The 26188-nt window shown below is 37.2% G+C and overlaps 1 protein-coding gene across 1 annotated transcript; it reads left to right on the top strand.

The window, feature by feature from the left end:
- Positions 1 to 45: 45 nt before the first annotated feature.
- LOC119792689 lies at positions 46 to 25480 on the top strand. The gene is made up of 7 exons (XM_038299433.1): positions 46 to 323; positions 478 to 602; positions 2846 to 3056; positions 16361 to 16496; positions 20387 to 20529; positions 21496 to 21707; positions 24122 to 25480. Exons 1-7 carry the CDS (start codon positions 174 to 176, stop codon positions 24240 to 24242), a joined length of 1098 nt encoding a protein of 365 aa, XP_038155361.1. The 5' UTR covers positions 46 to 173; the 3' UTR covers positions 24243 to 25480.
- Positions 25481 to 26188: the final 708 nt, after the last annotated feature.

The raw sequence follows: 26188 nt of genomic DNA, 5'->3' as shown, positions 1-26188 counted from the left end.
TCTTGTATCTACCTACCGGTACAAGCTGCAAACTGCTACCAAAGAGGTAAAATGGCTCCACCCACCAACGGTTCGTCCCGAGATATTAGTCGAGCGCCCACTTTGCTGGAAGCCAGGCGCTGACAGGACAGTTCAGCTAGCTTGTTAACAGGTAAATAACAGTCGGGTCAGTAATGGCGGAGAACAGCGGTAACATGAACATTAACCCGGCCAACCTTCCACCGGGAGACCCGCAGCTTATCGCCATGATTGTGGAGCATTTAAAGAACCGAGGGCTTTTCGATGAATTCCGCAGGGACTGTTTAGCTGATGTCGACACGAAGGTACCCTGCTTTTCCTCTCTAGACAGCTGCTTTGTTAGAACGGTAGTGCGTCAAAACACGAACCCAGTTTGATAATAACATCGTTTTCGTTTAGCCCTTTTTTCGTTTTTTTTTTTTTTGGGCAATTCTGACGCAGCTTTGTTACCTTTTCCAGCCCGCCTACCAGAACCTGCGGCAAAAAGTTGACAACTTTGTGTCTTCGCACCTCAGTACGCAGGACTGGAACCCGTCCATCAACAAGAACCAGATGAGGAACGGACTCAGACAAAGTGTTGTTCAGTGAGTTTTACAGAACAATCTCCTCATGCATCTCATCATCAACTATCTGCAAATATTAAGACTTCTTGCAAAATTACTGTTTAATTACTCAATAATTAGACAAAATGCTTAAAAATGTATCTCTCCTTTCTGCCACCGATTCTCCAACCTTTAAAAATTATGCACTGTAGTTTTATTGTTGGAAAAACACATTGAGAACTTTATTGTTGAGTTCTTAAGGGATATAAACCTATTGCAAACTCCTTTAACCTAAATAAAGTTGTTTTTTTATGTTTCAGGGTATTGCTTTTTTTTTTTTTTTTTTACAGTGCATCTTCTTCTCATATTAAAGTTCTGACTTCTAGACTTTTTCCAAATTCTCTTAAGGTACAGTTAGAAACAAGAAAACACAGTTGTTGTAGTTGTTCAGTTATGGGAAGAAGGGGAAACATACCAGTCTTAATTAATAACAATTGTATTAAAATAGAACAATGCGCCAAAACAGAATCAATTCAGGAAGGAAGCCAAATTAATACATTTCTTGTATTATTTTTTTTCCTCTTGAAAATGTAGAGTTATCACAGAAACTTTAATCTGAAAGGTAAAGCTTACCTAACGATTGATGTGATTGGCCTAATAATGGGCATGCAGACTTTAAGTCAAATGGCTCCTGAAAATGAAGCAAATATTGCATCAAAGCTTTTCTTTACAGCTGCAGCATCACAAACATCAGTGGCGGCCGGGTGAAGTCAGTGGTTTTTTGTTTTGTTTGTTTTTTCCATTTGGGGCACCAAGCAAAAGAAGGAAACAAAAAACTGTTTATTATTTGAAATAGATGGGGAAAGTTCAGTAGATATCAGCGGCATACAGCCTGGTGCGGCATATTTGTTTCCAGTTTTTTAAAAAGCTTTGAGGGTTCGGCTTATAGTGAGGCGCGCTCTATAGTCTGTAAAATATGGTTATTTGGATTATTAATTTCAAAGATATTAGCAGCAGATTCCGAAAATGGGACATTCTTTAATGCTTTGTAGTTACAGACAGTTTCAGCTTCATGGTAGAGTGGATATCTGATTTTAAATGTCTAATTTAAAAAGCTTTTTTGTATTAGATAAATGTTAGTTATTTGTTGTTGTTGTTTTTTTAATACAAGAAAACAGTTGTTTTTCTGTTTTTGTTATACGCTTTAAAGGTTTAATGGCTCTAAAAAGTTGTATTAGTTTTTTGAATACAAAAATAGCTAAACATGAAAAAGACAGAAAGGTGCTCTGAATGGGTGGAAGGATAGGTTTGGTCAAGCTCGGACCGGGAATGATTTTCGGCCCTGGTGATTTTCTATCTAAACGGGCCCACATATGGGCCCCCACCCCACGGGAAAAAAAATTGAAGTACAGTTGAACGCTTGTGTCTCAAATGTGACTAAAATGAAAATATAACTGTAGCATCCGTATTCCCATGGACCAGAGCTTCTCACCTCATAAGCAGAGTTGCCAGATGTCACTGAATCACGTTTTCCAGCCCAAAAAATTTTCATAAACCGCCTGGATAATCGAAATATCGCCCAATTTGAAACAAAACAAAAGTCTATTGATCTCTTAGGCCATAAATCTAAAGAAAAAATTTTTTTTCCCATAGACGGTCATCCTAAACTACCAGATTGAGAAAGATCCCAACCTGGCAACAATGCACGCAAGATAGGAAACGTTAGCCTTTAGATGCCAAACCCCATCATGCACTGCAACATATTTTTGCAAAATATTTGAACATAAATTCACCAAATACAAGAGGAACATTGTAGTTTGGTTCAAAGAAAGTATTTTAGTTTTGTAATATTATAATTTATATATTATAATTTAGTTTAGTTGCAAGGATTTTACAGTTTGAAGAAATGGAAAATGACACCATATGCCAGCTGTCAATAGGATGTGCATGACAAGGAAGGGCTATATATACTGCATGCATCACTTAGGTAACTGACATTTCTTGAGCTCCTTGAGTTATTTACTATCACGGGTAGGAGCTTCGGCTGGAGAGTATGTGATGGAGCCGGTATGATTGTAGGAGGGCCGGCCCTCGCACACTGACATTTGGACCGGCCCACCAGGCTAATGCCCAGTATCACAGATTACCAGTCTGAGCCTAGGTGTGGTTTTGATCCCAGACTGACAGGGCATGTCCAAAGGATTTTAGTAGATTGTATCAAGAAAATGTACAAAGTGCAGCAGATTTCAAAAGATGTCTGACTAAATCCTACTGATTTCTCTCAGATCAGGAATGCTGGAGTCTGGTGTGGACAGGATTATTACTCAGGTCGTGGACCCCAAGATGAACCACACCTTCAGGCCTCAAATAGAGACTGCTGTTCATGAATTTCTCTCCTTGGATGGGAAAGAGGAGAACACCTCAAGTCTGAACTCTGCATCATCTGAGCAAACAGAACCACAGGAGCCCCCAGGTGTCTCTGGCCCCAAAACCCCCTGAGGGGATCATAATGGCTGATTTAAAATAAACCGAAGGCATCAGCTTAGCGATGGGGTCAAGAGATCTATCTCTCAGCTGAAGATGTTCATACTGGACAATGCTGGTTTGTGAATGTGAATCTGCACTAAAAGCTGCAGCATGGAAGCATTGACAAATGAATAGATTTATTCATGGCACTGAGCTACAACTCAAAAAGGCTGCAGAATAGAAGTGCTTCAGCTTTGCCTTTTGGATGTTCTGTTTTTTTTTTTTTTTTTTTCCTATAGTACAAGCTCTGTTTCTGTGGAATTGCTCAAACCTTTTGACTGTTTTGTATATATTTTCATTACAGATCTCAGCAACTTGGACTGTTTGAGTGTTGAGACATTTTCTACTTATTTGGAAAAAAATAAATTTTCTTTTTGGATCATAAAAATAAAGAGATCTTAAGCAGCTGTCTAAAAGTTGTAAAAAAAATGAACGCCTGAATCAACTTATTTTCTAAGTGCAGATGGGCTTTTTTTCTCTGTCTCCTTTCAGTGCCTCATGTTTCCCTTTGCTGCCTGTTTTTAGTTTGCAGTATTGATAAACAGCATTGTAGAACAAGTTTCTGGTGATGTGCCTTTTTTCTGTTCCACTGTAATGCAACGCCCGCCTGTTTAAAAAAAAAAAGGTTTGAAGATAAGAAACCAGGCCTCTCTTCTATCTGGCTGTGCTCCTCAACAACTGGAGCAACACAAGCAACAAACATAGGTCAATGGAAAATCACGCCGTTATTTTGTCTGACAAATATTAACTGTTCTGGCTCATCAGCATCCAGAATCAACAACACTAGGTGGCAGAGTTGCACCTTTTTTATATATTTATGGATTTTTTTACTGCAAGGTAAATCTTTACTACTGGAAATTATATAGTGACATATGGGGCTGCAGCTAACGATTCTTTTAATAGATTGTGTATTTAGATTTTTCTGAATGAAGATTTGCAATGTCAAAAAAGGCTTTTGTTGCTATTATAAATTAATTGTAAATGGCAAAAGCCTAGCAAATATACAGACATAAATGTGTGTTAAATAGACTTTTAATGTTGTTTATATTTGTACAGGTTTTTGGTTATTCTATCAACAAATTACTCTAGGTAACCATTTGTTTCAATTTCACAATTAATAATTGATTAATGACCGTCTGATTAATGGTTTCAGCCCTAGTGATGTCTTTTTTTTTTGTAAAATGCAGTTCTCAGTTGCTTCCACCATTCATATTTTCAGCAAACTGTCAGATAAACAGAATAGAACGGACGTGAAATTGGATCCAAAATGGAGACGAAGGAGGATGAGGCCGTTCTCAGCAACTACAAAGACGCCCAAGAAATATGGTAGACTATATGTTTTTAGTTGCCAGGCTTTTTGAATGTAAATAAGGAAAAAAATATTTAGAAAGAAAACTAAAACTAAAAATGATTCATTAAAGAAAAGAAGTCATTACCTTATATGAAGACATGAAGATTTTCTTGATTCTGATTAAAGAAGGTTTGTTAGATCTTTACACAGTGTTAATACGTTTGTTTTACATTGTAAAAGAAATTAACCATCTTAAAGGGAAATGTTTTCTGTCTTTTAGGTGGAATACTTGCTTTTTGCAATTTAACTGAAGCACAAACCCGGACTGCCACTGGCTGCCTTGATTGGATCATATGTTCCCTCAGGGATCAGTTTTTAAATGAACTTTTTCCTTACAGTGGAGCAAAATATTTAGTCAGCCACCTACTACTCAAGTTCTACTTAAAAAGATAAGAGGTTTGTCATTTTCATTGATACACTTCAACTACAGGAGATAAAATAAAATATCCAAGAAATCCTATTTGAATCTTTAAAGAATTTATCTGTAAATCATGGAGGAAAATAAGGATTTGGTCAATAAAAGTTTTGCGAAATGCTTTATAGAACCGCCTTTGTTTTAAAGACAGAGGTCTAACATTTGGTGCTAGTCTTAAACAGGTTTGCTCACACTAGCTGGTTTTATGGAGATCTAGATCATGCAGATTTCCACTAGAGCAGTGATGGTGCTGCTCCTTCATTGTGTATCGGAGTATTTGGGATCATTGTCCTGCTACATCTTCAGTGCTCTGAAGGAGCAATCCATAGATACATGGCCCTGTTCATTCTTGCCATAACAGGGACCAGTCTTCCTGTCTTATTAGCAGAAAAACAGACCCAAAGCATCATGTTTCCACCTTCATGCTTCACTGTAGGCATGGGGCTCTTTGGATGGAACTCAGCATCTTCTTTCTCTTTCAGTTATTCCAAAAAGTTCTACTTTGTTTTCCTACGACAACACAATATTCTCCCAGTCATCTTCTGGATCATCCCTATGCTCTCAGCGTAGAGTGTTACTGATGGTAACCTTTGTTTGTTGGGTCCCAGATCTCTGCAGCTCATTTATCATGTCCCTCCATGTAATTATGAAATTCTTTCTCAACGTTCTCGTGATAATTTTCACCCAGTAGCATGAGATCTGGCATGGAGCCCCAAATCAAGAGAGATTATCAATGGCCTTAGATGCCTTGCTCCCAAAGTTGATTCTTCCACGCCCACCTGCTTGCCTATTCTAGATTTATTCTTCCCAGCATAGTGCAGATCTATAATTTCCTTTACAGTGTCTCTACATATATTTGCCATGATTGAGTTTGTAGTCTGAGTGTTTGAGGCTGTGGACAGGTGTTTTTATACAATTAAATTAAACAGGTAACCAGTGGAGAATAGAGGAACTTCTTAAAAAAGTAGTAAGAGGCCTGGGAAGGCCAGATGTCTTGGTAGTTTGTAGGTGACCACTTTTTACAGCATAATTTATAAATAAAATCTTTAAAAATCCTACAATGTGACTTCCTTGATTGTAGTTCTGCACCTGTGATTAAAATCACAGACATCTCTCATCTTTCAAAGTAAGGAAACCTGTACAATCAGTGGCTGATTAACTATTTTTTGCCCCATTGTGACTTTTTTTCGTTGACGTTTAACCTCAGTTTTAAAGGTATTAGTGCGTTTAAAGTTTATTTCACTATTTCTATCTCATGAAGTTGCTAAAAAATAAAATATAAAAACCACCATGACATACTTTTGTATCTAAAAAAAAATGTTAAAAACCCCATCGGCAAAAAATTCTAAGTGGTTTAATTCTAACATAATCTAGAGGAAAAGTATTATCAATATATGTTTTTCGATATTCTTCCTTAACTAAAAACAAAGGAGCATCTTAACGCAGTTCTTCCTCTTTAAATTGATGACCACAAACCTTGTGATACATGTGTCTGTCTAGTGTTTGTATAAACATACAGAGATTTGCTCCTAATGTTAGTATGTGGGAGGACATGAAGACCAAACATGTTCCCTGTTTGCAGAGTGTTACTGCATTACTATACATCTTAACTGTGTGTCAAAGTGAGGACATTTTGCTGGTTCTTACAAACTATTTTGCTAATGGTTAGGTTTAGGGCTAAGGTTAGGGTTAGAGTGAAGTATGCATTGGTAATGGCTAGGGTTAGTTTTAGGGTTAGGGCATAGGAAGGGTTGAAAATTACTGAAAATCAATGGGAGTCAACACATGTTCCTCACTACATATCACATAATGAGTGTGTGTGTGTGTGTGTGTGTGTGTGTGTGTGTGTGTGTGTGTGTGTGTGTGTGTGTGTGTGTGTGTGTGTGTGTGTGTGTGTGTGTGTGTGCGTGCGTGTGTGTGTGTGCGTGCGTGTGGTGTGTGTTGGGGTGGGTCTTCAGCTAAAGGTCATTGCAAGTTTGTTTGATTGAAGCTGTGGGATGTTGTTTTGAAGAACTAACATAGAACAAGCAAAAAACTATTTTCACCCTAACTTGGCCCCTGAATGACCACAGATATAAACACACATCCCCCCCCTACCTTGACCTCTCAATGCAACACAAAGGTCCCAACATACACACATATGTTTGTCCTTGGACTAAATGACTGAAGATGATGGAGCAGAAGAGTAAGATAAGGTATTTGTTTGGCTTTCATTGCTGATATGAGTCGGTGATATGTCCTTTATCTGTAAGTCAAACATCAGAGTTCATGGCTGAGAGAATGACAAAAAAACAAAAACACAAAATTACAAAAAGATACATCGACTTTTTTTCCCTTTTTTTTTTATATATGTTTATTAAGATTTCAAAGTTCAACATACAAAAACTACACACCCGAGTGTAAAGCATACATATATTTAAAAAATTATGGTCTTAGAAGAAAAAAAAAACTCTTACCAATACAACAGTAGTAATAATACAAAACTAACAAAAAAGCCTTCAATAACAGAATGAAAGAGAAAAGAGAAAGACGGAAAGAGAAAAAAAAATTATTAATTAATTAAAAAAAAATGAAAACAAGCCAGACAAGTTATCTAAATAACGGTTGCACTGCACTGATTACCATTTACGCTTTAGGATAGTACTAAATATCTATGAAGGCGCAGGTGGCATACTAAGAAACTGAGCGGCTGTCAGAGTTCAGTCTTAGAGTGAGAAATATGGTCCTAAACCAGCTGCCAGATACTACAGAACTTATAAGTGGAGCCATTAACATCATACCGCAGTTTTTCCAAATGAAAAATCTCAGTAAAATCGCTTATCCACATTTTAAACCGAGGAACCTTGACAGTTTTCCACAATCTTAATATTTTCTTTCAACTTTCTTTGCGATTACAATTCCATAAACCACAGTCATTTGTGTAGAAATGCTGCAGTTCCTCAGTGAGGGAGAGTGTCCAAACAATGCAATCTGAGGGTTCGGAATCAAGGTGCACTTATACACTTTTTGAAAATGTCGCACCAATAATGAAAGAGCTTGAGGCATGACCAGAACAGATGAGTCAAGGAGCCATCGGCAGATTTACATCTATCACATTTTGCAGATACTGATGGGAATATTCTGTGCAATTTTGTTTTTGAATAGTGGAGTATGTGAAACACCTTGAACTGAATTAACTGGTGCTTTACATTAATAGAGCATGACCAAATCCCAAAACCCTCCTCCCAGACCTCACTCCCAATTTGCGAGCGCAGCTCCTCCTCCCATGCAGCCCTCAGAGAGTCTGTGGCAAAATTGATTCCCTCTGCAAAGATGCCAACAAAGCTTGAAATGATCTTTTTAATTCTGGGGAGCCCAGCAGCATTCTGCATTACTTATTTTCTTCTGGGAGAGAAGTTCGGGATGTTAATTTGAACATAATTTCTAATTAGCAGATATCTGAAAAAATCTGTGCCCGGAAGAGAGAAGCGGTCCCTCAGCATTGCAGATACATGGACTTTAAAGGAATAGTACACCCAAAACATGATTAGCCTTCATTTTCTACTCACCCCCATGCTGAACAACACTCTGGAGTACTTTTTTGATATCTCAAATGCATCTGGAGATCTGGGAGGCTTCTTGCTGTCTGCTGACATTCAAATAATGGAGGTCTATGGTGCCCGAGGCAGAAAGGTCCATAAAAGTCCACAAAAAACGTGTCAATATTCCTCTATACTGCTCGTCCAATGTATTCCAAGTGTCCTGAGTGGGTAGCGTCCATAATTTACTCAAAACGAAGCCATTTAGAATGTTTTTAGAGCATAAACAGTATATAGGATTTCCTAAAAGCGAGTTCACGAGTCTACGGAAACCGCGGCAGACCAAACCAGATGACAGTGCGCATTCACGTTTTTTGTGGACTTTTATGGACCTTTCTGTCTCGGGCACCATAGACCTCCATTATTGTGAATGTCAGCAGACAGCAAGAAGCCTCCCAGATCTCCAGATGCATTTGAGATATCAAAAAAGTACTCCAGAGTGTTGTTCAGCATGGGGGTGAGTAGAAAATGAAGGCTAATCATGTTTTGGTTTAACTATTCCTTTAATGTTTAGAATAAGGTATACTCGACATTTAATAGGAAGAATTTCTGATCTGTATTTTTTTTTTTTTTTTTTTTTTGCATGAAGCAGAGTTTTAGATAAATGTTTATTTTGAGTAATATTCTTACCAAAAAAGGGAGGTGAGACCTGTAGGGAACATTTAACAGTTACAATTTCTGTTGAGACCCAGAATTAGAAAAAAAAAAAAAACAAGACTTATTTTAGTGAAGTTATCTCCTCTGTTGTGTTTTACTTCACAAAATAATAGATTCAATAAATTCAAAAACTTTATTGATCCCAAGGGAAAGTTAAATATCACAAGATATCTTCTAAAGGTTTAGAGACACTGCTAAGAAATGTCACTTTTATTGGTAAATGTACTTCATTGTGGCAGCCAAAAACACTTCCTAAATTAATTTAGCATATATGATCTATTAGGCAACACTTAGTTTGCATTTTGTCAAAAAATGTAACCTGCTAATTTCTCTTTAACTGTAAATGTTCTTGTCTGTAGGCAGGAATGCTCTGCTGTAACAGTTTGTGTGACAGCGGATCTGAAGAGGCCTCTGACTGAAGACACTCTGTTAACAGTTTGGTTATCTGTAATATCCTGTATCTTATGAAGAATGCATCTTTGTAAAATCATCTCCAGCTGACTAGAGGAGTTTCTAGAACAAAACTATCCTTTGACTATTACACCTTTTAAGTAATTTGCTCTATTGCTGCTACAGCATAAGCTATCACACTCTCCACAACAGACTTACTATTTATTATAACTTATTAAGGCAACACTGCTTTTGATGTTCAGTTTTGAAGGGTAAAATTTATCTCACTCAAAACTGAGAAGCAAATGATCCTTTAGGTCATGACTTTTAGGAAGCTTTGAAGCAGATGCTAATTATAGCTATTAATTAAGTTTATTTATATATAACACATGTCATCTTAACACACTTAAAAATTCATCCAGATCATAGAGTCAAATTGAATCAAAGTTTTTTATCTAAGGAAAACCAGTTTACTGCATCGACTAATTGACGCGAAGGCAATCCCTCACACTAAGCGTGCTTGTAGCGATGGTGGAGAGGAAAAACTCCCTTTTAACAGGAAGATACCTGCAGCAGAACCAGGCTCAGTGTGAGCGTATTAATGCAGTTTACTAGAAGCTATTTGGGGTCCTTTGTAGGGTTTATGGCTAAATCTGCAAAAGAATAACAATAAAATATAAACTTTTACCCACCTTTGGGACCATTAGTCAAAGCTCAGCCTAGTTAGAGTGAGCAAGATTTACTTGGGGGCCTCAGAGGCATTAGTTGCCTCCACTGGATAATGTGGCTAAAAGAAGGCTCTTATAAAAAGATGATTTTTTTCTTGAAATGTTTTTAGCCCCTGTGTACATATATCACTAGATTACGAGATTACTCCTTATTAAAAAGGAATTAATGTCATTATTTCTGTGAGAATGAAAGATACATTTACTGATTCAAAGTGTTTACTTAAGCCAGCACCCCCTGCACGGCCAAATCCATAAGTTTATACGCTGCCGTTGGCCTGGTAGTTACAAAGAGCAGCCTGTGTTACTAAAGCCTCTTTCACAAAACGTTTCCATCATAAATCTGCAGAGACAAGCCACCCCTGAGCTCCCACTGATCATTCTTAAATCACAAGTGGAGACAGCGTTATCCCGCAGAGAGTTTATTAAAGAAAAATATAGCCGGCACTGCGGGACCACTGGAGCTCATGTGCAGCATCAGTGTCAGCACAAACATAAAATCTGCTTTAGAGTTCATTAAAACTATAGTTAAACTGACTATAGTACTTAAAGTCTAAATCATAAGGCTCGGTGTATTACAACTCTCATCTGAAATAATTTTCTCTGTGTTTTTTTTTTTTTATGCATAAGTTTTAAATCTTCTACATGGCAGGTCAGACAGATGATACATCACTCCTACATCACTCCCCTGACCTGCAGAGCCAGCGTCTCTCTACCAATCAGCCTGGGAATACCTTACTTGGCAAGCGAGGGGTGTAACACAGGCAGAGGAAAATATGGAGACCTCAAAAAGGTCTTAAAGTGTTTAGTGAAAGGATCTTCAGTTTCTGAGTAAACAGCTGTAAGTCTGCTGGGAGACTGGCACGTTTATCTGCGCAGGGATAAAATGATAGGAATGTTATTTTTCCAGAGAACATAAAGATCAAAGCAACTGTTCCTGTATTTGTTGATTATCAGTTTCATTTGTTTTAAAGAAATGTGGCCACCATTTTACTTGGATTCAGTAGTAGTAGTAGTTTATTTCGTTTCACAGCTTTCCAGGTCTCTGTTAAATTGGCACAGTTTAAACACTTTTCTTTGTTCTTTTCTCTATGTTATTGTTTATTAACTTACTGATGGCTTGTTTCTGCATGAAATGGATAAAAAGAATATATAGTTAATAGTACCATATATCTCTTTAGATGATGTAATCAGCTAAACCATGATTATGTCTTTTTTTTTGAAGTGGTCCAAAATGTTTGTTTTTGGCAAAAATGATTTACTTTCAGAGATCCAGAGTTTTAAGCCCAATATAAATGAATGGGTTAATCATTGAAGGAAATGTGTCTGGGGAAAAAATGTTGGGGATTTGAAGAGAGCTCCTCTACGACAAGCAAAAACTTAACTACTGAGATCTAAAAAAGGCACCAAGTGTTAGAGGCAATTAAACAGATGGAAAGTGTATACACCATTATTAGCCACATTGTAGTTTTGATGGTTGATTTTATTTAAAAACCTAAGTAGGTTTTTTTTTTTCAAACAGAAATGTTAATAAACAACACGTTTTCTGTCCCACGTGTCAGTACTGAGCTGGGTAAAAAGGCCTTTGCTTACTCTGCTCCCTTTACATGGAATTTGCAGCAAAATAACTTGAAACTTAGTAAATTGGTTCCTTTGAATACTTTAAAGCTGAGAATGAGATGTTTTGAGTTGGATTCCCTTACATGTCAATGTTTTAATTGAAATTTGATGGTAAGTGCATATTTGGCTTTTATGTGTGTGTCTTTGTACCTATGTAATGATGTGATGTAATTTTGATGCCTATCTTGGCCAGGTCTCCCTTGCAAAAGAGTTTTTTAATCTCAATGGGTATTACCTGGTTAAATAAAGGATAAATAAAAAAAAATTAAAAAACCCAAACCTTAAAGGTATAGTGGAGAATTTTCACAAATTTTTGAAAAGACCTGCCCACTCCATTTAAGAAAACATTGCACATGCACAACCCTGTACCTGGTCCCGAGAGGGAATGCTTATTAAACGCCTGCAAGAGCGTGCACAAGCCCATTTCTGCTCGTGCACGCTGTTTAAAAGTTGCTGTTTGCATGGCTCATACAATCTTACTTATCAAAAGAAGATTTTCAATTTTTCCACTATGTCAGACTCACCACCAGTAAGTGAAAATGGGGACGAGCACAAAGGACGGCCTTATCTAAATATATCACCAGAATGAATTACAATCAGGAGGACCACGTATTTTGATTATCCAACCAAAAAAAGAACATCCCCCACCATACCTTTAATATGTAAAAGAAAAGTGAGATTTTGTCTTTCTTAGGAGAATATCTATGTGTGCAAAATTATAGGGCAACTATCAGTGAGCAGAATTATCATATTAAATTAATAATGAACATTTTCACATCATACTTGTTTATTTCCATCTCTAAGTGGGGTTAATAAAAAAAACAACTCAAAATGTACAAATACACATTTTTATTTTTATTTGATAGTTAGCAACTTCCATTCATGCAATCTGTTGAATACATGAGTGTAGGTTGAACTGCAGCAGCAACCACACCCTCCCAGACTCTATTCAGAGGGGTCAACTGTTCTCGTTCACTATATAGATCTCCCATTTAGGTCAGGTGAGGAAGGGGACTTCATTTTTATTTACTGGATAGCCCCACAGCACTTCAATGCGTATGATGGTCCATTGTCCTGCATAAAGATCAATTTCTTCTTGAACGATGCAGATTTTTTACATGTACCCCTTCTTAAAGAAAGTGTCTCCTAAACACTGAGAGCTTCAGAGTAGAGTTTGAGTCCATCTTCAAGGTCAAATTAGTCTATCTGTAATAATAAAAGCCCATACCAGTACCCCGCCTCCACCTTGCTTATGTCTGATATGAAGTGGAGCTCTGTGCCCATTACTGATCCAGCCACAGGTCCATCTAAATGGTCCATCCAGAATCATTCTCATCTCGCCAGTCTATAAAAACTTAGAAAAATCTGTCTTCAGATATTTGTTGGCTCAGTCTTGATGTTTTAACTTATGAGCCTTGTTCATTGGTGTTCGGATTTCAATCTCCCTTACCTTTGCCGTATCTTTGGGTACTAAACACTTCACTCCAGGTAGGTCACAGCTCTGGAATTTGAAAGCACTGAAGGATAAAGGATTCCTGGTAGCTTCACATTTGATTCTTCTCAAATCTTTGCCAGTTAATTTGCATCTTTATTACAAATTATTTTTGATACCCTGTTGACTATTTGCAGCAAAACTGATGGTTCTGTAAACATCCCCTAGAGGTGGGTAGTAACTAGTTACATTTACTTGAGTAACCTTTTTTACAGAATGTACTTCTAGAATTCATTTTACAGAATTGTACTTTTCTCTTTTACTTGAGTACAAACATGACAAAGTATTACTACTCTTGAGTAAAATTTCTGACTACTTCATGCATTGACTCTCATAATGAAAACAAGCTTGTTATAAGCAAATATGCACAGTTGAGAGACGCACTTTCTTCTTTTTTGCACTCAAGGCTTATTCATTAAATGTTTTTTTTCATCTGCTAAATTGACCATGTAAACAGTCTCTAAATCCTGTGTCTTAACCTATTCTTACATACTGTAACTTTTGATTTTGCAAGTTTTATAACTCAAAAAATATTAAATCAATTGTTATGATCACGGATAGTGAGTAGATCAATTACTCAGTGCTTTGATTTGCCTTTTTACCAAAAAAAAAAAAAGTAAGTAAAAATTTGACTAAGTAGTGCTATTCTTACTTCAGTATAATTTTTCTCTGCTGATATCTTAGCACTTTCAAGAGTGCTGCATCCCCCCTGAAAGTCAATAAAAATTTTCATTTTTCCAGAGTGACTTAAATCTATCTGCCTGAGATACGACGCTGCCTAATAACTGTGCACACCTTAATAAAAGGTGTTGATCTCCTTAGGCATCCATCCTCCCTCAATAAACATGTAAACATCAGCTGATTTGCTTATATCCAGTAAGCATTCAGGTTTATACAGCTTGGAGTTGGAAAAAAATAAATATGAAAAATAAAAGCGGATAGACTCCAGAACCTCAGGGTAAAGCCAAAGATAAGACAAACTATACTTTCCGACAGCCTTTGCTAACAAATAGAGGCATATATTTAAAGATCTGTGCTTTCTAGATAAAAGGTATAGTGGATACATTTCTTTCTGGCTTGAGTTCTGGGGCAAACGTCCTTTCCATTGTCATTACTTACCTACTTTTATCAATAATCATTCTGCATAAAATTGATATTTACAAGCACTAATATCTACATCAATTGATAATTTAATACATTTTTATTAAAGTTATTTACTAAAAACGTTAGTTATCCCCAAAGTTATTTATCTATGATCTTACTGAGGACTCCTTGATGGCTTGCAGAGACACTTAATTTTCTCTTTACCCCATAAAACACAAAATCTAGTTCTGAAAAGAACATGAATTCTGTACTTATCATCTTTAATGTTAGTATATTGATATGTATATTAACCACAGTGTTTTTCTTGTCAAGTAATTATTAATATATAAAAAATAGTGAGTAATATCTGAACAATTTTAATGTTTTGAATATTCCACTGGAGAGTATTACTGTTGCCACCATCTGTGTTAGAGGGGGAAATAATGGTAGGGGTGGACACAGGGGTGGCCAATGATTGGCTAAAGGCTGATTTATACTTCAAAACCAGTAGGTGTTGCAGTGTACAATAAGCTGTCCCCGCCCCCTCTGCAGACACTCCGCTGCAACTCTTCCAAATTGTAACTGACCGCAGACAGTGCCGCAGACAGGAGGCCGGCTTGTTTTGTTTTCATGACCGAAATTGTGGAAAATAACTTGTGAAGTTTGACCAGCTAGAAGATCAAGCTGCCCGAGAACGCTGGGACCCTTTTTCCACCTGGATCCCCACTATTTTTCGCCGCCATGTTACGCTTCAAAACTGAGCATAAATCAAAAATGTCTGTGTCAAGCTCACTGCGACACACTGCTGCAGGAGAGTAACCAGCCCTTAAAGGAAAACGCTGTTTTTTTTTACATTGGGCCCTTGATTTTACGTTATTACATCACGTTCTACTCACCCATATGAGTTTTTTGTCATTTGGAGCTGTTTTGAAGATATTCCGTTAGGTTATATCCAGGTAACGTCTTCCTATGGGCAACAAGTTGAAGGCACAAACTAAACTGTTCATAATTTATCATTTATGGTACGCCATAAATGCTTTAGTATTTATGGCCAAAGTATTTATTACAACCTGTAATAGTATTTGTAATAAATACTTTAAGCATTTTTTACAACCTGTAAAAAAGAACAGTGTTCCCCTTTAAACCTGTGGGAGGACTTTTCACAGGTAACTTTACAGTCAGTGGATGTACTAACCAAGAAAATCAATTTATACACCAATGTATCCCATATCATGTGGGTGAGCAGAGCATGATGTAATAACGTAAAATCCAGGAAAAAATGTAAAAAAAAAAACGCTTTTTCCTTTAAGGGTGCCCTGGTCACCCCTGGCCCCCCATCTAGCTCTGCCCCTGTAGAAATATAAGTCTCATAAGTAAAATGTTATTTTGACAAACAGAAATGTTATTGCTATGAGTAACTGGACAATGAAACTTAATCTTACATTAAAAAATGTCCTGCCATACTCCTACCATTGCTTTACATCTATGCTACTCCTACGTTTCTGGTTGCACGTATTCTCCCTGCACAGGGAGCAGCTGTAAACGCTCATAGAAAGTGTTTGACTTCCACGCAGCCCCTGCAGTGTGTGATCTCAGAGGAATAATTAGACTTTTGGTGAAATCTTGCTATATAATATTCCTGTTGCCTCTGCCTCGTCAGCTGTGCAGCGGATTAAAAGTGTGATATACAAATAAGCTGGATGCATTTGGCACACTGATGTTCCTTCACTGATAACACGAGAAACTCTTTGCTCCACATGTGCTGCGCGTTCACGGAGCAGCGCTGTGATTGGTCGAGGCGCACGCTCCGTTCAGTCCGGTGCACGCGCACAGCCCCTCTTGGTTTATAAACCCGCTTTTCCGCCGCACTGAACTCACAACGGTCCAGGAAACACAAGCAGCTGGGAATTTAAACAGAATCTTAAAGCCTTTAGAGAAAAATAAACATTAAAAAACTCAGTAGAAGATGAAGGTAAACGTGTCCGCGGTGATGTTTTTACTGTTGGGCTTTAATCAGCTGCTGGCCATGGAGCTGCATGATCATATCCTGGAGAAACAGGGGGGCCAGGTGAAAAGGCGCCTCTCCCTGCATAGCACAGGTGAGTTCACCGCTAAGTTACATTCAGATGGAGAGATTCACATTTGGGTCTGACATTAGGAAAGAAAAATCTCCATAAGAGCAGAATTTTTGCTGCAAACTGAACTACTGATCAATTTATTGCTTGTCCATCTTTAAAATCATTTGACCTGCTATGTTTTATACAGAGAAAATCTGCAACCAATGAGCTGCTCTGCTTAGTTACCAATTATATTTTAACTATAATCCTGAAAAAAAATCTGCAACCGTTTTTGGCATTTAATTAAAGATAATATGCAATTACCTTCCACTGCACTTTAATTTAGATAGCTTCTGTCCAAACTTTATTTATTAATTTTATAGTAAAAGCCATCTGTATATTATGCTATTGTACATAACTGTAAAAACCCTTTTTTAGTAATATCCAGTAGTAGTATCCAGCTTAAATGTTCATAACACTAGTTATCTTTATATTATATTAATAGGACAAATCTATTAGTAAGATTCTGTTTATAATGGTGTTCATCTCTATATTTATTCAGTAGAAACCCATGTCCTGTATTTATGGAACCATTATTTATCCTGCACTTGCTGCTATTGCACTTCTGGTTAGACCTAAATTGCATTTTGTTGCCTTGTACCTGTGTGTTGACAAAAAGTTGAATCTCATCTCATCTAATCATATTTAGTTATTTTAACACAATTGTTTTTTGTCCTGACCTGCTAACATGAAAAAATTCTGTTAAAGTAATTAATGATTAAGTAGCTGCAAAAAAAAGTTGCTTTTTTTCTTCAGTGAACAGTTGACAGCAGACAAGTGAGAGATGATTGTTTTATTATTTTAAATTAGATTACAACGTACAAGAACCTGAAAAGCATCTACCTTTTATCTGTGGTACTGAAATTTAAATTAGTTGTTTTCTTTTCTTTTCCTTTTTTTTCTTTTTGTTGTTCATCAAGTCTGTCAGAAATCTTGTCCTAGTTCTCAGGTAATTGCAAAAACAGTCTATATGAAACGTTTGAGGTACTGAATACAGATATCTGAGCTTATTAGTGTTAAATTTGAGTTCAAGTCCAACATAAAACTATGAAAAGGTGCAAAAAAGAAATAAATGAATATATTTTTGGCAGGATCCATAAAGAAAGTAAGAAAGGTTAAGAAATTATTTTGCATTTTATGCTAAATAAACCTATAAAGTATATAGCTTAGTATATGGGATTTATATTCATCCACTCTTAATAAAAATTCACAATACTTAGAAGTAATTCTAGGGTATTATTTGTTGGAGGAGCTTTTAAAGTTGTTGATTTTAACATAAATACTAAAGCAACTAATTTCTATAGACAGGTCTGGAAAAGTCCACTGATTCTGAACTAATAGCTTATAAAGTTTAAATCTCTGCATTTCTAACTTCCTGCATCAGGTTGCTGTGCTGCAAGGATAAAACTGGCTTAAATGGAGATGGAGTTTGGGGATGTAGATGTTTTCCTTCCCTTGCCTATCCATAACTTAACAAACTATTTTTCAGACCTGACTTTAATGATGATCAAATAAAACTGCATGTATTGGGTGATCTATTGTGATTTTGTATTCTACTTAAAGGAAAGCTGGTTTTGTAACTTCACTTAATCATACACACCACCAGGAGGTCCTTCTATTATTTTTAGGGATGCACAATATAATCGGCCCCCTATCGGTATCGGCCTGTATCGGCCTTAAAACTTAATATCGGACATCGGCCACCCCACCGATATTTAACCTGATATTTGATCAGCTTCTGAGTTTCTAAAGTCTAAAGTCTTCCTCAAAAACTTCTTTTTCACAGACTTAAAAACTTCTAAAGACGAGGGAAAAAATTTTGATACATTAAAATATCACAATATCTTCATATGCTGATATATTGCCATTTAAAAACACCATATCAATCTCTTTTACTAATAAAATATTGCTATATGTCATCGTTATGCTACGAAATCCCCCGAAAATTCACAAAATTTTGCCATATTTTTATATGTTGATATATTGACGCGGTATCGATCTATTTTACTAACAAAATCTCACAAGAATTTGCAAAATATCACGAGAGTTTTTAACAGAACGATGAAATTTCACGAGATTTTGAAAGTAAAATAGATCGATACCGCGTTTTTAAAAATCAATTTGATATCAGCATATGAAAATATATTTGAGTATATTATTTTTCAAAGTGTCAGAAATGGATAACAAAACTGCTATTTTCAATGACTACTTATTTTTGTCCAGCTTTAACATCGGTATCGATATTGGCTGTCGGCTACATGAGTTGTAAAATATCGGTATATCGGCAAAATCCCAATATCGTGCATCCCTAATTATTTTGGTTCTGTCATTCTTTATAAGACAGCTGGAAAAAAAATCTGAATCAAGGCCAAAGTCATAGAATGAAGGATCCAACCTACATATTTTGAAAAAATTATATAGTTGAGTTAGTTCTAAATGAGATGTGACAATTTTTATATATTTATTTCTACCAATATTTATCTTAATAGGGAAAATGTAATACATTAGCAGTAGCTAAAATATCTAAATTCTTTTTTTTTTTTTTTTTTTGCAGGTCAAAAGAAAATGACATAATATGGGATGGATTGGCTCAGAGGCTGAAGTTAAACCTCTAGCAGTTCTGCTTGCTATTACCGCTTATACAATTATATTACCAGTGAATTATATTCGCACTGTTCTTCAGTGCTTCCTATCTTGCAAATGAACACTGTTCGGTTGGTATCGGAAATTTAAAAGGATTCTATTTTGTTTTATTTCAGTTAAATCCACAAAGAAGAACTGGAGCTGAACAGCTGCTTGTATCACATGTGGTTTTAACACATAAGATCAGGAACAGGGAGGCACAGTTGGAGGGAAATTTGTGGCTACAATACAGTTTGATGTTGTGGTGGCAAAACCACTTTTGATTAATCCATAATTTACTCCTCATCTTTGTTTTTTTGTTTTGTTATGTTTGTTTTACATTATCAAAATGTTGGGTCTGTGTATCAAAGGCATACAATGCCGTGTCCTCACTAAGACTAAGAAAGTAGAGCACATCACCCCAGTTCTAAAGTCCTTACACTGGCTCCCTGTATCTCAGAGAATAGACTTTAAAATACTTCTGTTAGTTTATAAATCTCTGAATGGCTTAGCACCTAAATACATCACAGACTTGCTAACAGTGTATTAACCCTCCAGACCACTCAGGTCTTCTGGTTCCAGCCTGCTCTGTATACCTAGAACCAGAACTAAACATGGAGAAGCAGAGTTTAGTTCCTATGCTCCACTTATCTGGAACAAACTTCCAGAAAACTGTAAAAGTGCGGAAAGCCTGAGTTCCTTTAAATCAAGACTAAAAACACATTTGTTTAGGATTGCCTTCAACTGTTCTAGTTAAACAGTTCAACTAAAACATGTTTTCTTTTTTGTTTCTGCATTTTTTATTTCATTTTATTTATTTTTTTCCTAGTTGCTTTGATTCTGTTTTATCTTCCTGTATTTTTATCATGTAAAGCACTTTGCATTGTCTTTGTACTGAATTGTGCTATACAAATAAATTTGCCTTGCCTTGCCTTGCCTTACAGAGTCTAACCCAGTTGCCCGATATATTATTCTAGCAATAAAACTGTGAATGCACTGCCACTACACTGTTTAAACCCGGTGCATCCAAGCCTTGATTTTTAATTACCAGTTTTAATTACCATGTTGCAAACGGTGAGATTTTCCTGTGCAACTCTAGTTGGGAGGTTTTAATTTTCTTCCTCCCGTCAGAGGAGTCGTTCGTTTGATTCAGGCATGTTGAAAGCAAGAAAACCTACGGGACAATTTGTACCTGTTGTGGTATTGAAAGGCTAGTGGTGACCTCACTGCATCTTTTCTGTGTGCCTAAGCTGAAATCCAGAGCTGCCTGGTGAGTTCAGGGGATGTCGGCTGTGGGATGTTTCAGTGTTTCAGCAACAACTCCTGTGAGATCCACGGCCTTCACCACATATGCCTCACTCTGCTGCACAACGCAGGACGCTACGACTCCCAGGTGGGAATGACTGGGCTCATATCACTCTCTCAGACATATGGCAGTAACACCGAAATTAAGTTAATCAAGATCTTAAAGCGGGGGGTTAGAGAAAGCAGCTCTGGATACGAGTTTTTATTTCATTTAATCCCGTCAGTCATTAAGATCGTTTGCGAGGAATGCATGTAGTATGTATATATTCAGAGTAAGGAATGGTTATGGGTGGTAGCATTGGTTACAGAACAATCTGAGAGGGCATCTGAAATGGGAGAGGGAACAGCATGTCCACTTTACTAGAATAGAAATATACAACAAAGTGAAGCAAGTTCATGGGTTCCACAGAGCGATGTGGAGCGGTAGATGGTGTGCTGCATGTGTTCTGCAGATGCTGCATGCAAATAATCACTGGAAAAAGTTTTGAAAATAGCATTTCTGGGTTAATCGCCTGTGTGTTGTTTATACATGTTATCCAAGTCCACAATCTGATTACATTAACCACACACAGCTGGGGGGTTTTATCTCCCTCGTAAACACACTGGGCCATCTTACATGATCTAAGGTGGGTTCTACTTTTTTTTTAATAGACTTCTCCTACAATTACCTTCAATTAGGTGTTTTTTCTAAGATAATAGGAATGAATGTATTTGCTACAAAGATTTTATAAACAGATTTCTGGAGAGGATTAAATCCTAACTTTAGGACACCAACTTGATAATTCTCTCTATTGAATTTGCCTTTTAGTGATGTTTATTCCCACACAATCATATTTCCTCCACTAAGAGCTGTTTGGCATCTATAGAAATGATTGAAAAATGTTTTCATAAGTAGAACCCATACATGCCATTCCCACAGGAAAATGTCAATTAAAGAATTTAAGGAGAAATTAACAGGGCTTGAAACTGTGGAAGAATTAATACCATGAAGAATTGTTACTAGTTTTGGTTATCTCATCTCCTATGTTACCAACTCTGTCTCTCTTTATCCCAGGGTAAATCATATGTAAAGGACGCACTTCGATGCATGGCGCTTGGACTGCGTCGGCGTTTCAGCTGCGTGAGCCGCCGCTGCTCTGCAGTGAAGGAGATGGTGTTCTCACTCCAGAGAGAGTGCTACTCCAAACACCACCTCTGCCTTGCTGTGCGGGATCACCTGGACACCATGGGGAACCTGGTCCAGTTCCAACTTATGTTTCCTGCAGGGTGAGAAAAGCAGGCCCATGCAAAGTTGTTTTTTTGGTTTTTATGTGGAGCAGTGAATCCTTGCCCTTTTACAAGCTTTTTAAAGCTTTAATATCTTTTAATATCAGAAATTGGTTAGTATCATCCCATAAATTCAATGGATTCTGAAGATTTGCTTCAAAGTTTTTAAATGCAAAACTTTTAGGTTAAATTCTCTTTATTTTAAAAGGGCCAATTCACTGCATATCATTCACTGCATATCTCAAGGCTCTTTACAGAGACAATTCAACCAGATCATACAGTCAGATTCAAACCTAAGGAAAACCAGTCAATTGCATCAACTTATTGACTGGACAGCAATCTTTCACACCAAGCATGCAAGTAGTGACAGGGGAGACAAAAACTCCCATTCAAAAGGAAGAAACCTCCAGCAGAACCAGGCTCAGTGTGAGCGGCCGTCTGCGGTGCAAGGAGACAGAAGCAGACATACAGAAAGAAGCAGAGATACTAAAGGTTACTGTCAACCAGCTCCACATGCGGCCCCGTCCAGGAAAACACTCAGCGAGGCTCCGAGCCAGCTCCCATGTCAGAGGATGAAAGAGAACACATACAGTTAGTCGCAGTCAGACATAGACAATAGAACTTCATTGATCTTGAAATGGAGAAATAAACTCTCTGCATTTGTCCCATCTCCTTGAGGAGCAGTGGGCTGCCACTGTGTGGCGCCCGGGGAGCATTGTGGGGTTAAGGTTCTTGCTCAGAGACCCAGAGTGGAGGCTGTTGGGATCGAACCGGGGAACTTCTAACCCTCTCAGTGCACAAGCGCACTGCTCTAACCACTAAGCAAACACTCCTAGAGTGTCAGAGAAACAGGACTACACTAAAAAACAGGCCAAGCTCCAACCATCCAGTGCATATCTTAAAAGACTTCGAAGGTTCATAAGGGGTAAACTTGATGAGCCATGCAATTGTGCGCATGGCTCAACATGGAAGCCATCTTTGTTAATCTGGAAACAACATTTCAAAATTTTAACTTTTTCCTCGTAATAGAGTCATTTTAATCTTAATCAGATTATCATGATTTACTCCTTTAGCATTCCTTTCTAATTTATTTGATTTTGGTCGTGGGCAAGACATTGTCTGGATGGAGTAATAAGTAGAGAAGCTGTAGAGAGGTGTGTCAAACTACAACTCTCCTTCCTGATCTGCACCCCTGGTCTACACCCTCCCAAAAGGATTCCCGATTATTAATGTAGCCCACATCATTTTCATGACACCACCTAGACAACCAGCAGTTGAATGACGTCATGTGGCTAAATATGTCATCAGTTGTCATCAAGTTTTCCCATTATAAACCTTTCTTTTTTTGTGCAAGTCTTTTTAGATATGCACTAGATCGGGGGTCGGCAACCCGCGGCTCTTTAGCGTTCCCCTTGCGGCTCCGTGGAGCTTTTTCAAAAATTTATGAAAATCGTTTTTTTTTTTTTGTTTGTTTTAATATGGTGTGCAGGAGGTCAAACAAAAAATAATTCCGTTTTTTAATGCTGTAAACATTTGTATAATAAATAAATTTAAACAATAATTTGCGTCATAGCCATAGAGATCAGTGGTCATAACTTACAACCAGCGCTGCGCGGTGCCAGGCAAACAAAGCTGCTGGAGTGTCTCGGACCATGGATCCCAAAGGGGAAAAAAGGAAGATAGCTGATGAGAAAAGAGGATTCAAAGAATAGACCGAATCATTTTCTTTCATTGTTGTGACGCAGCGCGTGATGAGAGCGATCACTGCTCGTCCCTCACCTCATGCTGCTATGTGACATTTGCTCAAGGATAAAGATTTAATCATGAATGCTTATTATATATTTAAGCCCACATAGTCATTTTCTATAGTGGGATAATACACTTGGAGCCCATGTTTCCATAAGAGGCATGTATAAGACTTTTACATTTTTGCGGCTCCAGACAGATTTATTTTTTGTTTTTTTGGTCCAATATGGCTCTTTGAGCAGTTTGGGTTGCCGACCCCTGCACTAAATGCACATTTTGGATAGACTCAGTTATCAGTTTATAAAGGCAAAAACTGAGGAAAGTAATTAATTATTAATCCCAACCACCCCTAAAACAGTAGCCTCATATAACAGTGTTTTTTATAACGTATTTGAAACTCTCTGCTGTTTGCAGTGTGACAAACCATCAAAGCTTAAGCTGCAGGGATACTTTTGCAAGGCGCTGCACTTTATTTACTTTTTCTCCACTCTATTGCTTTCCTTTTTACTCAGTTGGATTTTTCTGCTACCTTTTGCTGCCACAGTCCTAATGGCTACTTGATGAAAATCATCCTAAAGTCAATGCTTTCTCTTGGTATTTCTTTTATTCCATTAACATCACCTCCAAAGTTTGACACCAGGTTATCTGTGTGATTAAATCCCTAACAGGCCGTACGTCGAACTAATGAACTTCCTGTTAAAGTGTGGCGGCGAGATCAGAACCTGGGTCGGACGCCGTCTACGGGGACAGTGTGAGCAACACTGGGGGGGCTCTGCAGCACCTTTATAAACACCTGCCCTCACAGTCAATCTGACCCCACCAGTCCACCCCCCTTCGTCACCGGACCCGTCACCCCAGTGGACCCTCTGCAGCATCCTACCAGCGAGGTTGATCGAGAAGACATGACCTCTGACAGGCTGACAGACCGCACCACCAAATCTGATCTCACTGCGTCTTGAAGCCTCTTATATCACGAGTTACACAGGTGCACCCAGGGTACACAAACATTAAGCACTTATATTATCCGTAGAATAAGAAAAAAAAGTTATGTAAGATGGGTTTTCTGTTTAGTGTTGTCAGTGAAAGCAATGTAGCAATATTTATTTAGTGTGTGGGTGTTATAAGTAGATTTATATTTTTTCAGAACAGTTATAGGACAGAAAGCCATTAATCTACCTCGCTCCAGTATTACTTTTTTCTTCAGAGTGGCACACTAACTCGTTAACACAGGGACAATTTGTTTTTAGCTAATGAGCAACTGATGGCTAAATATTACGTTTCTTTTTGTGTTTATTAGCAACTTGTGCATCATGTATACAACTAATGTACAGGCATTTAAACAAATGATCAGACCACCCATGCTTTTTCTCCATTTCTTGATCTGAAGGCGTTTTAATGCAAAAACAGAAAACGAAACGGGTGGTCTGATAGTTGCTTTCATGACTTTTTATCTTGAAATGTTACACCTACATGCATCTAAGTTTTTTCCTTAGTTTTTGCAACATTTGCTTTATTTTCGCAATAGCTTCATAAAACAGGTGCTTTAAATACATGTAGATGCAAATACATGCATTTGTGTATATTTTTCTGTCCGTTGGGGAATATTTTACCTATTTCAACACTTATCTTAGAAAAGAACACCTAAAAGACATCTGACTGGGGAATCCGATCAGAATGGATACACGATAAATATATAATATAAAAATAATATGCATCTTGTGAAATCTTGTTTTTAGATTCATTTTTAAATGAAAAACAAACACAGCATTTTAAAAATCATTTTAATAGAAACTATTTTCCAAACACATCAGGCAGACCTCATTAAATGTGATTCTCTAAGCGGTTTGTTGCAGAGCCAGCAGGTCATTTTTCAGTCAACATTTTCTCCAAATGCTCTGAAATCGTCATTAGCTTTCAGCTCATGGTGCAGTTTTCTGTATAATGCCAACAGTTCCAGTCTTGAAGAATGCCACAGTATTTGCTTTGACTAATCTGTATAAATATAAATAAATATGAACAGACTTTCACCTAAATGCATGGATGGTTTATTATCTCAAAATGATTCCTACCATCACCTAGGGATGGGATATATAAAAAAAAAAGCAGTATATGTTACAACAGACTGCTGATCAATGTCGATAGAACACAGGTCTGAATTAATGGTTTATAATTTCATTAAAATGTGGTTCAGAAGTGCACAGCAGAAGAAGGAAGGATTAAACCTATAAGTTCCCAGCTTAAACAGTTAAGGCTGACTTCTTTTTCAAAGTTACTTTAAATAAGGAAAGGATTACGGAATGAAAGTTTTCTTTTCACCCCCTGGTCTATTGCGAATAGTTAAAGAAAAATACTAATTTAAATCTCTGTTTAAAGAAAATGTTTGAGGGAACTGACAAATTAACCTGCTGAAGCATAATGAAAGTCAGGGGTATGAATAGCCCAAAAATTCACAGGGCAAACTTTGGGTTATAAAAAAAAAAAAAAAAAAGTATATTTAATCTATAAATCATACAGTTTCAGAGACGGATCAAACTAGTAAACTGCAGTAGGGGCTGGAACGTAAAGCAGAAATGAGTGAAAATCGAATCCATCTCAGCTTTTTCCTGGTTTTCTAAGACCTTTTTAAATGCATATTTCCTAATATGCTCTCCATTTTGACCTATTTCCACATTACTTCTTAAAAATCTTTCATGTTACGAAGATTTTATTAAGCTAATTCGAATTTCCTTAGACAT

This window comes from Cyprinodon tularosa, unplaced genomic scaffold (assembly GCF_016077235.1).
Source record: "Cyprinodon tularosa strain WSP-4 unplaced genomic scaffold, ASM1607723v1 ctg429, whole genome shotgun sequence".
In the NCBI taxonomy this organism is placed as follows: Eukaryota; Metazoa; Chordata; class Actinopteri; order Cyprinodontiformes; family Cyprinodontidae; genus Cyprinodon; species Cyprinodon tularosa.
This window is presented reverse-complemented; position numbering and strand designations above follow the sequence as displayed.